The sequence below is a fragment of the Vicia villosa genome, unplaced genomic scaffold (assembly GCF_029867415.1).
Source record: "Vicia villosa cultivar HV-30 ecotype Madison, WI unplaced genomic scaffold, Vvil1.0 ctg.000010F_1_1, whole genome shotgun sequence".
Taxonomy (NCBI): Eukaryota; Viridiplantae; Streptophyta; class Magnoliopsida; order Fabales; family Fabaceae; genus Vicia; species Vicia villosa.
Window position 1 is genome coordinate 742243 of NW_026704940.1, and position 14333 is coordinate 756575.

Genomic DNA, 14333 nt, shown 5'->3' on the forward strand with positions numbered 1-14333 from the left:
CACTGAATCCACCATATATTTTTAGAAATATATGAATTCAACTAATATACATGCAATTGAAAATAAATTTAATATGTAATAAATTTGCGTCCAATACAATTAAAACCTATACCAAAAGTTTAGAAGACCTTTGTTATAACCTAGTGATGCCAATAGGGCGGAGCGGGGCGGATGATACATTCCCATCACAATTCCCACCCTTGAATCTATTCTCCATTCCCGTTTCGGGTCCCCGCTACGGGGGAATTTTGTCCCTCATCCCGTCCCCGCAGATCCCCACGGGTCCTCACGGATCCCCAAGAGTCCCCACAGATCCCCATGGTGAAAACTCTATTATATACTACCTACGGTCCCATTTATAAGAAAAGATTCATTTTTAGATACATTAAATAAATAATGTATCTAGATAATATGTTGTCTAGATACATTATTTATTCAATGTATCTAAAAAGATAATCTTTTCTTATAAATGGGACCAGAGAGAGTAATATATTATTTATTATAGTGATTTTTTTAGCGCTATAGCTTGTGTGGTGTTTATAAAGTTTGGCTAGCCGTCACCTTAAAAACAAATTTTGTAAGTATGAGTTAGAATCAATCAACATTCTAAATTTTTTGTTGGAATAGTTATATCATTCACACTTCCGGATCATTGAGACCTAAGTGTGAGGGATATGATGGAAATTCCACCAGTATTATGGCCCGTCCCTAATCACTTAATTGAAATATTTGAATTGTCTTGATTGTAACCTCCAACATCAATGATTTATACTTCATGATTTATGCATTAAATAATAAATTACACCACGTCTATTTCATTTTTAACAATGGATGTGCAAAATATCCGGTTGTGAGCTTCAAATCCATAGCCAAATTTAAATCCGTTTTAAATGTCCTGATATAATTAAATGGTTATTAACCGGTTTAGTTATTAACAGTTTGGTTATCCATTTATATAATTAAAGATTATTAATCGGTTAAATTATTTTTGAATTTGGTTATAATCCGGTTATTATCCAAAATTCAAAATTAATCCAAATATTTAATTTTCAATTTTTTTTTAAAAAAAAACCGGTTATATAGTCACAACTGAATTTATAACCGATTTTATGATCAATTTTAATAAAAATGTGGTTATGGTTATAAATCCAAATCATTTAAATAATTTAAAATTGATTATGGTTTGGTTTCTAAAAATAACCAACCATACATACCCCTAAATCTAGAAACGTGTATGGACAACTCTTTTTTCGCTTCATTTATCATTCATTGAAGCAAATAGACATAATTAACATGGTATTCACAATAAAGCTTTCTTCAAAAGCATATATTGAAGAGGTATCTTATTGTTTGCCCTGAGAAATAGATCAAGAATATTATTAAGAGGATGGAGGACATGCAGTGATGCAGATATCAGTTCAGAACTTCTGGATGAACTCGTAAATATGATTACTAATTTCCTCTGCTGCTTCTTGATTGTTGAAGTGAGCCACACCTTTTTGCACAATCACTTCCTCCAAATTGGGCACGTCATCCTTGAAACCTCCTGTTAGACCCAGCAGAGACAAAAAGAAGCCCGTTTGGTTTAAAGACTATAAAATAGAATAGATGATGCAAAATATTATTTTAAGTCCATGTTATGTTTTTAATGAAGTGGCCCATGGCCCAAATCAATAGGGTAGATAGAAACCCTAGTAGTATTTATATGCTATGTATGTGATTGAATGAAAGAAGAGAAAAGTTGTTATTTATGTTTTAGTCTTCTTTTGCATTCTAGATCTGAAATTAGTTATAGAGTAGATTCTATCATTGGTGCTTTCTTACCTTGATTCAACCCTCCCATGGCTCCACCAAAGCCAACCAACACAGCCAACAAAGAGGTTATAGATGAAGCTATTGCTACTGCAGTTCAGACCTCTCGTATGCATCTCGATGTTGCTCTAAATGAAACGCAACAGCAGCTTGATGAGCGCTTCTTCAGCACACATGAAGAGCTGCGGGAGCTCAAATCCAGATTGGACAACGAATCTCAAATAGAGACTCAGCGGTATGATTCGATTGTCTCTCTTCTCCAAACACTGCAGCTGCAACGTGAGCTTCCTCAACCTGTTGGAAGCGCGACTTTCCAAACTTCAGGTATGACACAATCCATTCCTCCTTCCCCAAATATTCCCACTATCCCAATACCCATGGTTTCTACACCTATCCACACTCCTGCTCAGCATGCCACTACCCAGCCCTTTATTCCCACTCACACTGCTATCAATAACCCACACCAGTATGTCAACACAACCCAACCACCACCATACCCACACACTAATTTCTCACCGAACCAGTCCCAACAGGCCAGCTTTAACACCCACACACAAATCCCGAACCTATCACAAATCCCATCTTTACCCACTTTTCGTTCCCCAAAACTTGAGCTGCCTCTTTTTGATGGATCTAATCCCCTTGAATGGCTATTTCAAGCTGACCAATATTTTAGTTTTTACAATCTTCCACCAGAAAATCGTTTGTCAATGATTTCATTTTATATGAAGGGTGATGCTTTAGGCTGGTTTAAGTGGATGCATCATAATCAATTGTTAACTGATTGGTATTCTTTTACAAAAGCCCTCGAATTACGTTTTGGTCCTTCCACTTTTGAAAATCATCAAGCTGAGCTTTTTAAATTAAGACAAGATGGTAGTGTGGTTGATTACCAAACTAGATTTGAGAAACTTGGCAACCAGGTTGTAGGACTACCCCCATCAGCAATTTTAAATTGTTTTATTTCTGGTTTAACTTCAGATATTCGTCATGAGCTTGCTATCTTGAAACCGGGTAACATATCTCAAGCAATTGGACTAGCAAAATTAATAGAGTCCAAAATCATGGAGTCTCGACCTAAATTCTCAAAACCCTTTGCTCCAGCCTATGGCAAACCCACCTATCCCTCCACCCAAAAACAACCAAACAGCAACCCGTTATCCCTTAACCCCATCGTCAAACAACCACCTTATACTTTGCCCTCAAAACTACCTATCCGAAAGTTATCCCAAGCCCAATTACAAGAAAGAAGAGCCCAAGGTTTATGCTTCAATTGTGATGAAAAATTTGTTGTGGGTCACAAATGCTCTACTTCAAGATTTCTGTTACTGCTAGCTGATGATGACAACCTAGATATACCAATGGAAACCGAATCTGCTGACAATGAGAATGAGTCAGCCGTGGTTGACACATATTTTCAATTGTCCACTCATGCTCTCACAGGGCAATTTTCACCCCAAACACTAAAATTTAAAGGAAAAATTGGTGGACTTTCCGTTATGGTCCTAGTGGATACTGGCAGCACACACAACATTTTACAACCAAGGATCGCTCAACACCTCAATCTTCCAACCACTCCTATATCTCAATTTTCCGTTATGGTTGGTAATGGATCCCATTTACAATGTCAAGGCATTTGTGAGAATGTTCAGATTCTGCTACAAAACAAACCTTTCACCCTCCCATTTTACTTACTTCCTATTGAAGGGGCGGATGTTGTCTTGGGTATGGCGTGGCTAAGAACCTTAGGAACTATTCAGGCTGATTTCTCCATTCCATCCATCACTTTTACCCATTTAGAAAAGCCTATCACACTAAAAGGTGATCCAACACAAAGTCCCACCCAATCCACTTTACACCAATTCCGACACTTTCTCCATACCGATTCAGTTGCCTCGCTACACTTAATGTTTTGTCAACCTATTCTTCCCCAAAACCAAACCACTATACCAAATGACTCACCCTTGTCCTTACTCCCAACAGACTTACATCCTGACATCACCAAACTCATACAAACTTATGAACCCATTTTTAACATTCCCACATCCCTCCCACCAAACAGACCCCATGATCATCACATCACATTATTCCCCAACACAACTCCCATAAACGTGAAACCTTATCGCTACCCTCACTCTCAAAAGGATGCTATGGCTTCCCTCATAGAAGAAATGTTACAAAGCGGAACCATTGTACCTAGCACTAGCCCTTTTTCTTCCCCAGTAATCCTTGTAAAAAAAAAAGATGGAACGTGGCGGTTTTGTGTTGACTACCGGGCTCTAAATGCGGTAACAGTTAAAGACAAATTTCCCATCCCCACTATTGATGAATTGCTTGATGAACTAGGGTCAGCTACCATTTTCTCCAAGATAGATCTACGCTCTGGCTATCACCAGATCCGGGTTGCAAAAGAGGACACGCATAAAACAGCTTTTCGCACCTTCGACGGGCATTATGAATTTCTTGTAATGCCCTTCGGACTCACTAACGCACCATCAACTTTTCAATCTGCTATGAACGACCTACTCCGTCCCTATTTACGACAGTTCGTTTTAGTATTTTTTGATGATATACTTATTTACAGCAATAATTTCACAGATCATTTACATCATTTGCAGGTTGTTTTCCAGTTACTTTACCAGAATTCTTTCTTTGCGAAAATTTCTAAATGTGTTTTTGCAGCTCAGAGCATTGATTATCTGGGTCACATTATTTCAAAAGAAGGCGTAGCACCTGACCCAGAAAAGGTGAGAGCCATTTTGGAATGGCCCCCTCCACGTTCTCTCACGACTCTCAGAGGTTTTTTAGGGCTCACTGGTTTTTATAGAAGATTTGTAAGAAATTACGCCACTCTCGCCGCTCCACTCACCGACCTGTTACGTTCCACTAAATTTTCTTGGAGTTCAGAGGCACAGAGGGCCTTTACAGAGCTTAAAAACAAGATGACCGACATGCCGGTCCTTGTTTTACCAGATTTTACAAAAATTTTCGTAATTGAAACTGATGCTTCCGGAGTTGCCATTGGAGCAGTGCTGTCCCAGGAGTCCCATCCGATTGCCTTCTTTAGTAAGAAAATGTGTGGGCGCATGCAATCCGCCTCAGTTTACGTTAGGGAGATGTTTGCCATGACAGAAGCTGTAAAGAAATGGAGGCAATATCTTATTGGTCAGAAGTTCCATATTTATACCGACCAAAAAAGTCTTAAAAATTTGCTGTTACAAAAGATTCAAACGCCGGAACAACAGAAATGGGCCTCCAAATTACAGGGATTTAACTTTGAAATCTTTTACAAACCTGGAAGATCCAATGTAGTTGCAGACGCCTTGAGCAGACAGTTCCACGAAGCTACCTTCCTTCTGCTTTCTTTATCATCACCAGTCCCTAATCTTCTTGACACTCTCCGCCAGTTTTATGCACAAGATACAGTGGGTCAGAATATTGTTCAACATCATTTGGAAAACTCTTCAGAAGGACACTTATACAAATTTTCACAAGGGCTTCTATTTTACAAAGACAGCATCTACTTACCAGATATTCAACAGCTGCGAACGGAAATACTCCAAGAATATCATGCCACCCCCACAGCTGGCCACTCCGGAGTCAAAGCTACACTGGCACGACTGAAAACCTCCTTCTCTTGGCCGGGAATGCACCTTGCAGTGAAAGAATGGGTTAAAAAGTGCGATATTTGTCAACATAATAAATATCTAACTCAGAAAAAAAAGGGCCTTCTCCAACCTTTACCTGTCCCACATAGAGTTTGGGATGAACTCACGATGGACTTCATCACACATCTTCCTCCCTCTTACGGACATACAGTGGTTTGGGTGATCTGTGACAGACTTACAAAATACGTCCACTTCCTCGCATTACCGTCAAAGTACACCGCCAAAGATCTAGCTTCACGTTTCGCAGTTGAAATATTCCGCCTACATGGAATCCCTAAATCCATTATCTCAGACCGTGATCCACTGTTCCTAAGCCAGTTCTGGAAAGAATTTTTCAAAATCCAAGGAACAACATTAAAATATAGCTCTTCCTACCATCCGGAAACAGATGGGCAAACAGAAGTTGTGAACAGGTCGTTAGAAACTTACCTCCGTTGCTTGGTGAACGATCACCCTCGTCGTTGGTATAAATTCCTTCACCTGGCCGAATATTGGTACAACACCTCTTTCCACACGGCCATCAAGATGTCTCCCTTCAAAGCTCTGTACGGTAGAGATCCACCTTCCATTCCGGAATACACCACGCGATCGGCTTCCAACGATACCTTACATGAGACCCTGCAACTAAGGCAAGAAATTTTAACACAGTTAAAAACCAACTTTCAGAAGAGCAAGATACAGATGGAAAAACAAGTCAACCCAAAAAGGATGGACATTACCTTTAACGTGGGGGATCTGGTTCTTTTGAAACTTCAACCGTATCGCCAAACCACCGTCTCTAAGAGAGTTTCCCAAAAACTTTCTAAAAGATTCTTTGGCCCATACAAAATCATCAGGAGAGTGGGTAAAGTTGCATATCTCCTAGATCTGCCTTCTTCCTCGCGTATTCATCCGGTAGTTCATGTCTCTTTACTCCGGCCATATTATGGTGGCTCAACCACGTCTGTTTCCCCACCGTTACCTTTACCACTCACAGAATCATTCTTTCTAAACCCTGAGGAGTGTTTGGAAGAAAAAGAGGAAAAGGCAATGGACTCGGAAAGATCAAAGAAGGAGAAGAATGTTTCAGAAAGTTTAGAAGATGAAATATTCAGAGAACAACAAACAACCGAGAAGGAAGAAAAGGTACTTGTGAAAAAGAAACTACTCCCCATCTCACTAAGTACGTCTTCAGATTCAACTCACTTTCCCAAAAGCAACTTTCATTCTCCAGCCAACACGTCAACCCTTAAGATACCATCCTCACCGTCCAAAATTCCTTCCAGCTGTAACCCATTGCCCTTTGAACAGATATCCACGCCTTCCCACGTGACTCCCTCGTTTACGGTACAACACAAGGCTCGAGGAGTTTTTTCCCTAGATTCCCGCCGAACCTCATCGACTTATCCCATATCTCAACCACACATCCAGATTTCCCCCATCATCAACAAGACAACACACCCTCACCGCTTCCCAATCCAACATAATTCTGCCACGCGTCCCTTGCCCTTCCCCAAAGACAGATCCACAAACCCAACGGTAACCTCTCCCAACTCACAGCATTTTGGGCCTGTTACAACTTGGGCCGGTACAACTACACAGAACCTTGAGGACAAGGTTCTCATTGGGCCCGGGAGTATTGTTAGACCCAGCAGAGACAAAAAGAAGCCCGTTTGGTTTAAAGACTATAAAATAGAATAGATGATGCAAAATATTATTTTAAGTTCATGTTATGTTTTTAATGAAGTGGCCCATGGCCCAAATCAATAGGGTAGATAGAAACCCTAGTAGTATTTATATGCTATGTATGTGATTGAATGAAAGAAGAGAAAAGTTGTTATTTATGTTTTAGTCTTCTTTTGCATTCTAGATCTGAAATTAGTTATAGAGTAGATTCTATCACCTCCACCATGGACATACTCCTTCATGCCGGGCGTAGTGTATACTAGGTCTAATTCACCTGTAATGAATTTCACAGGTACCTTGATTTTGACTCCAGTCCATGGTGCTGTGAGCTCCCAATTTCTGCAATACAAATAGTTTAACTCTTATTAGAATTTAGACTCTTTTCATGCTTGCATAAATATTTTCGGAAAACAATTATTGAAGCATAGAGAAACAGAAAACTACAAGTTAGAGTTTCTATAGTAGTTCAATCCTCCAGTGAAGCCCGTTTTCTCAAATTTGGAGACAAAATAAGCAAGATCGTCTCCTCCGAGCCAAGAGGGCAGAGTGCGAGGGGTATCCGGATTGAATCCCGTTCCATACTCTCCCTTTGGAAGAATCGGAGGACCAGTTTGACGAGTTGTGAGGATATTTTTCAGCACATATGCCGTGCCAACTTCAGCCATCTCGGCTTCCATTTTGCCCGGTTCCTGTGATATGGATCAAAATCAATTATGGTATATAGATCCATCGTTACAGAAGTTTCTCACGTAATTTCACATAAAGATAGAATTCTTCAAAATATTGCCCATACTTGGACAATATATATCGTCTACTCAATTAAAATCAAAAAAGTAATTTTTTTCTTATAAATAAAAGCTGAAATCTGCATTTAGTCTAAGATTCTAAATGATAAATATAAGATTGGAAATGTAAAGAAAATGAAAACCTGAAATCTGCATGTATAATAGTCATCTCCATAAGCAGCACGTCTAGCATCATTGGTTGTGACTTTGGGGTTTCTACCGATAAAAGGGACACTGAGACACACATAGGCTTTGATTCTTTCGGGGCGAAACATGCATAGATACCATCCAATGACAGCACCCCAATCATGAGCAACAAGGAAAACCTGTTCAACACCGAGTGAGTCGATGAGAGCAATGATGTCACCTACCATATGAAAACCTGTGTAGCTACTTATTGAAGCGGGAGCTTCGGTATGGCCGTAACCACGGAGATCCGGTGCCACTGCGCGGTAACCAAGGGTACTGAGAGCTACAATTTGGTGGCGCCATGAGTACCAGAGTTCGGGGAAGCCATGGAGGAACAAGACTACTGGTCCTTCTTTTCCTTTTTCTGCGATATGCATTTTGATACCATTCACTTCAACTGTTCTGTGTTCTATTTCTTCCATTTTCTTTTTTCTTCTTTTTCTCAGCAAATATGTGGAAAGAAACTAGTGTATTTTTTTTGAAAGGCCAAAAACAAAAAGAGTTTTATTAATCGAAAGGCATAAGCAATGCCATAGTAAGACATTAAGGTACAAAACTCCAATACCAGAAACAAATGTTAGGCTGAGACATATTATTATTGTTTTATATATGGCGAGGAAAGCTAGTTATATATGTCTTTATCTTTAAATACTTTAGTGTCAATACTAATTTAAAAATAAAATTTATTAATAGCAAAATACCACTTTTGTCATGTTTGATTTTTCTTCCCTTGAAAATTTTTCTAATGTCAATTTTGTCCATCTATTTGTTTACATTTTATCTAATTTTTCAACTTCTCTCCATCTTAATTTCAATGTTCCATTTTAAAATTGAATAATAATAATAATAATAATATTTAGATATAATATTTTTTAATATAAAATAGAACAAGTTTCGGGTTAGTCAAATGAACCAATAAGACCGACGAAATTTAGAGGCTCAATTTAACAATTGTGTCCATTCAAGTTGGCGAATAAGTGTGTTTTCACTAAGGAGCCCAACAATGAAGCAAAGCACCATTCCATCTTAATCGTTGGGGCCCACTTAACATTTTCCCGCGTGAGACATTGTATTCACCAAAAACTTCTAATAGTCGTTCTTATATAAGTCTGAGCCTGCTTTACACTAAGGAATAATTCATGATATACTTGAAAGTTTCACCTCTTTGACTTTGTTGACTTGGGCGTTTAAGTGCTAACCTTGCACGTATACCTCTTTTTTGACCAATAGAGACATCTACTATTGTGTCGCAGACCTTCCATAGTGGACATCACTTTCTACTACCTATTTTATGTTTTATACCGGAATAGTGGCGCTGTCTGTGAGAACCGTCTATTGATTCTTGCAAAATTCCACGCCATATTTCTCTAATCTCTCCCGTTGTGCCGCCACAACCGTTTCCGTAGATCGATTTGGTTGTTGTTAACTTTTGCAATTGTCGGCAATGGTATCCTTCAAATTGAGTCGATCCACGATTCATATCAGCGTTTCCCCTACGCATGATGCTCGATCATCCTTCTAAGTGCTCAACGACACTATTGCACTAGTCTTGACCCTCGCGTCTGAAAACTATTTCCTCTACAAAAGGTAGATGATATGGTTCTTGTGACCTCTCTAGTTGTTTCATCTCACTAGATTCTGAATCCTAAACTTGTTGGACAAGGGACTTTTCAGGTTTCATCGTGATTTCGACCGTTTCAATAATAATTTCAAGGTCACACATTTAAGCGACCTTCGCTTACAATCTAATTGTTAGTGTCTAATGTGTCTCAAAACTTCCAAAAATTTCTTGGTGATACAAACTTTCTACGAACATATATAATATTGACCGACCTGTTTTCCATTTGCAGAGTCATACTCGTGGGTTTAATTATTTTTCCTGATCTTAATTTTTTGCCTATAGCTAGAGGCATCATGTTGACGTTAACCCTTAAGTAACACAGAGCCTTACTAATTTTATTGTGCCCAGCTCGCACGAAATTGAAAAAATTCCAAGGTCATTTTGTTTCTGCGACATATTTTGTAAAACCACACTTATTTTTGTTGTCATAGCTGTTATTTCATGCTTTTTAGCTTCCTCGTTTTCGAGAGGATTTCTTTTATAAATTTTACATATGTTGGCATTTGTGCCAAAACTTAAGTAAATGGTACATTCACTTAATGTTTTTTTTTACCATTTCTATAAACTTAGGGAATGGAGTCTCAACCTTAGTTTTGATGATCCTTTGAGTGAAAGGTTTCTTGGTTTTGTAGGACGGAGGAGCAACATATGGTGCTTTCTTCTCAACCTCTACGACTATCTCCTTTTCGGGATGCGTCAGGACTTCAATTCTAACTTCCTCTTCCTTTTTACTCTCTTTTTCTTTCAACACTTTCTCAATTTTATTTTCATCAATCTCTATCTGAACTCCACTTCTCTTAGGATTTTCTACAAGTTCTCCGTTTCTAGTGACCACATCATTAACATGACCTCCAGGATTTTTCTCAGGCTCCCCTGGAAAAGACCCATGGGGTAAAAATGTTGATGCTTGTTGTTGTTCTATTTGCGATATTTGAGTTTCTATCATCTTGTTATCGCTTGTCATAGACTCATCCTTAGACGCCAACTTCCTTAGCACCTCATTAGTGTGGAGGTTTTGATTCCTAAAGTCTTCATTCTGGTGAGTATGTGTTGCCACAAAACTCTTATCATGATTTCAAGGTTTGACTTTCTAGACGAATTACCTTCTGGGACACTAGAAGGTCCCAAAGCATTTTGGTTATTTATGTAAGAGAAGTTGGGGTGGTCTCGCCACCCCGATTTGTAGGTATTAAAGTATGGATTTCCTCTTTAGTTATCAACGTAGTTAACGATTTCCAGATTTGTCTCCCCTACCAAAATTATTTGGCACTCCCTAACAAGATGCCCACGTATCCCGCATACCTCACAGATGGGTCCTGCAGGGGTGGTAGGAGTAACAACAACTACCTGAGTAGGTGCTGGGGAAGCAACAACTAAACTCTCAAGTTTTTGATACAACGTATCTACATTTGCGTTTATATGGTAAAACTAGCTAACTTCATACATACAACCCCCTCTAGGGGTATTCGCATTTTCATCGCCGACGGAACCCCATGAATGATGGTTCTTAGCCACGTCCTCTATCAAATAATATGCCACGTCATGCGGGTTATTCATTAGTGCACCATCGGAGGCCACACCAAGGGTCATCGTTATGGATTAAGGAGATCGTTATTGAAAGTATGAATTAATATCAAGTCATCTTTTATGTGGTTCCTCAAACTCAGTTGTTTAGTAACTCAAGTTTGGATGTTGATTCATTACCTCCTGACACATGAACGCCATCTATGATGAACTTGCTTTCGCAACCATCATAATCATAAAAATTGTACTCGCATTCTAAAATAAATAAAACATAAACTTCTCGTAGTTAAAAAAATTAGTCACTAGAGATTCGACATACGATGGACTCAAATAACCCCAAGTCCTTAATGAACTACTCACTCATGGTGAGTTGAGCAACAACAATAGTAAAGCTTAAGAACATTACAAGAGAAGAAAATAAATAAATAAATAAGTAAATTGATAACAAACTATAAAGTAAAGATGAAGGCAAGGTTAACAATGAAATTATGGAAATTACAAATAACAAAAGTTTAAAGCAAGAACTTAAAGATAAATAACAATGTGTAACAATGTATTGCTAGAAGTCTGGTACAAAGTGATGCATATGAAGGACTCTAAGGCCCTATTTATACTAATTCAAGGCCTAAGTCACCTAATTACATAAATAATTCCATGCTTAAGTGATATTAACACTAATCATAAAGCAAATGGAAAATAGAAAAGCCAAAAATCACAAAGATTGCCCAAAAACCAAAAGTTCGTAAATGTCTGAGCTATTGACACGAGTCGTATTAGGCAACAGAGGCTGGTTGTGTCATCCTCAGGTTTGACATATGAAGGGGGATTTGATAGGGCAACATGGCCCGTGTCACAGGACATGACTAGATCGTGTTGTCCTTGAAATTTTTGTATTGGAAGTGTTCCTTTTCGTGCAATCTTCGGCCTTTTTTCGTTCTGATTCGCTTTATTGACTTCTCGTTGACTGAAAAATAAGAAAACAACACAAAAGTGCCTAAAAACGAATTTGAAATATGAAAATACACATAAATAGACGAGAAAATAAGCTAGAAAACACTATGCATTCACCATTGTCAAAGCTAGGAAGAAACTAAAAAAGATCTTTACTTATTTTATAGTTTATAGTTTATAAAGTAAAGAAGTAAGGAAGAACCACAGGCCAACCCAACCTCTAAAAAATCATATATCACATTGTCAAAGTTAGCTCACAAGTGACAAAAAGATGGGAGACCGACTCAATTGAACTCCCACACACGGGACAAGAGATCCCATCAAGATCAACAATCACCCCTCGTTTAAATAGGTTTTCTCTAGAAGGGAGTCTCTCTTTCATAAAACCTGGAAAAAAAAGATCACCACCTTAAAAGGAGCCAAACTAACCTAGATGAAGGGAATAGTCAAGTTCTCAATCATATGAGAGGACACGAAAGAGTTATTAATATCTAACAAAACATGGTAAACAAATGCAACATAGAATATATCTTGTATGATTTCAACTTTATTTGTCTTTATCATGAAAGAATAAAGTCTTGGAGAACAAAGTTAAAGTTATCAACAATAGATAATTCACAAGAAATATTAATAGTGTGTGTTTGAATGAAGTGTTTTAATGAGTGAATTTAAAATGATATGACCAAAATTTATTGTTTGGATAAAAAATAGAGAATTATTAAAATGATGTCAAATGACATAAAAAAATAAAGAATTTTAAATTGCTCCTTTACTCTACATAATTTGAATGTTAAATTCTTTATTATTAATTTTTCAAATTTTGCAAGATGGTCCTCATATTATATGAAAATTTCAAATTCACCCCCAAAAATTTCAAAAACTGTAAATATGTCCCTAAAAATTTTAGAAATGTACAAATTGGTCTCTTCAAATTTCAAAAATTACAAATTGTCCCTATTTTTCAAATTTTAAATTTAGCGCAATTTTTTTAAAACTTATGAAAATGACCCTAAAATTTAACAATGAATAATTTTAATACTTTACCCAAACAAAAGAATTTATAAATGAATGAATTTCAATTGAATTGCTTAGAATTTTAAATTCGTTAAAAATTCTCAATTATCTCATCCAAACACACTCTAATGAGAGTTTAAAATGACTTCATCCAAATCCCTTGTTTGGATCAATAATCGAAGAATTTTTAAAATGATAAATGAAGTATATTCAATTTTTTTAATCATTCAATATTACCATTATTATTTTCAAAAAAATATTTATGAAATTTCTCATTTGAATATCATATCACTTATAAAAAATCATAAGGATAAAAATAGAAATTTATATTACTTAAATAAAATCATAATTGGCTTTGGTTTGTATTTTTTTTTTCGGTTGGTTTTTCCGTTATTTCGTGTAATCGGGTTGGAAAACCCTTAGTTCTCCTTTTTAATATATCTTGCTTACACAAAAAAAAATTGTTAGTAAAATTCCTCATCTCCCCTCATAAACAACCAAATGTATTTTTAATCAAAATCTCTTTACTCTTCACTCTTCCCTCGTTTGACCAAATATATATAATTAAAAAAAATTCTCCTCTTTTTTTCATTAAAATCTCTTCGCTCCCCTTCTTTTGAACTAAAAAGACTTAAAAAAAAAGAAAACTCAAAGCAATAGTCTAAATATAATTAATTAATGAATATAAAAACAACTAAGTCTAGTTATCCGATATTAATGGTTAGTGTTTGGATTGTATTAACATTTGTATACATATATCTTGAAAATATCAATTTTTCAATTATTGATATTATTCATTTTATTATGCAATGTGAGGTAGATCCATCCATAAAATAAATGGGGCCATTAGCACATATCGAACCCTTTATTTTTTTTCGTCCTCGTTAGTTTATAAAGCATGACAAACTTAGACAGGAATCTCATGAATGAAATATGATACCACTATGGGCATGCATAAATGTTCCATGAACAATTAGCACATGTTATTGTTTCCCCACCCATTCCATCATGTTCAGGGAACATTTCCAGCTATTTCTTCGATTCTTGATCTAAAATAAAAACAAATAAAAAATATAAATGCAATTTTATTACTAAAATAACTAA

The 14333-nt window shown here is 37.0% G+C and overlaps 1 protein-coding gene across 2 annotated transcripts; it reads right to left on the reverse strand.

The window, feature by feature from the left end:
• Nucleotides 1-1222: 1222 nt before the first annotated feature.
• Nucleotides 1223-8665, reverse strand: LOC131621582 (uncharacterized). Of its 2 annotated transcripts, none has more exons than XM_058892623.1 (4): nucleotides 8074-8665; nucleotides 7590-7834; nucleotides 7363-7484; nucleotides 1223-1543 (listed from the first exon to the last, which is right to left on the reverse strand). In XM_058892623.1, exons 1-4 carry the CDS (start codon nucleotides 8539-8541, stop codon nucleotides 1419-1421), a joined length of 960 nt encoding a protein of 319 aa, XP_058748606.1. In that variant the 5' UTR covers nucleotides 8542-8665; the 3' UTR covers nucleotides 1223-1418. The 2 variants fall into 2 exon arrangements, with proteins under 2 accessions (XP_058748606.1, XP_058748605.1); XM_058892622.1 differs by having other exon boundaries at nucleotides 1223-1546.
• Nucleotides 8666-14333: the final 5668 nt, after the last annotated feature.

Coding starts and splice junctions, on each gene's coding strand:
- LOC131621582 (XM_058892622.1), bottom strand. CDS start 8,541: ATGGAAGAAATAGAACACAGAACAGTTGAAGTGAATGGTATCAAAATG. Junction 7,835..8,073: donor ATTATACATGCAGATTTCAG/GTTTTCATTTTC, acceptor TCCATATCACAG/GAACCGGGCAAAATGGAAGC. Junction 1,547..7,362: donor GGAGTATGTCCATGGTGGAG/GTGATAGAATCT, acceptor TGGGTCTAACAG/GAGGTTTCAAGGATGACGTG.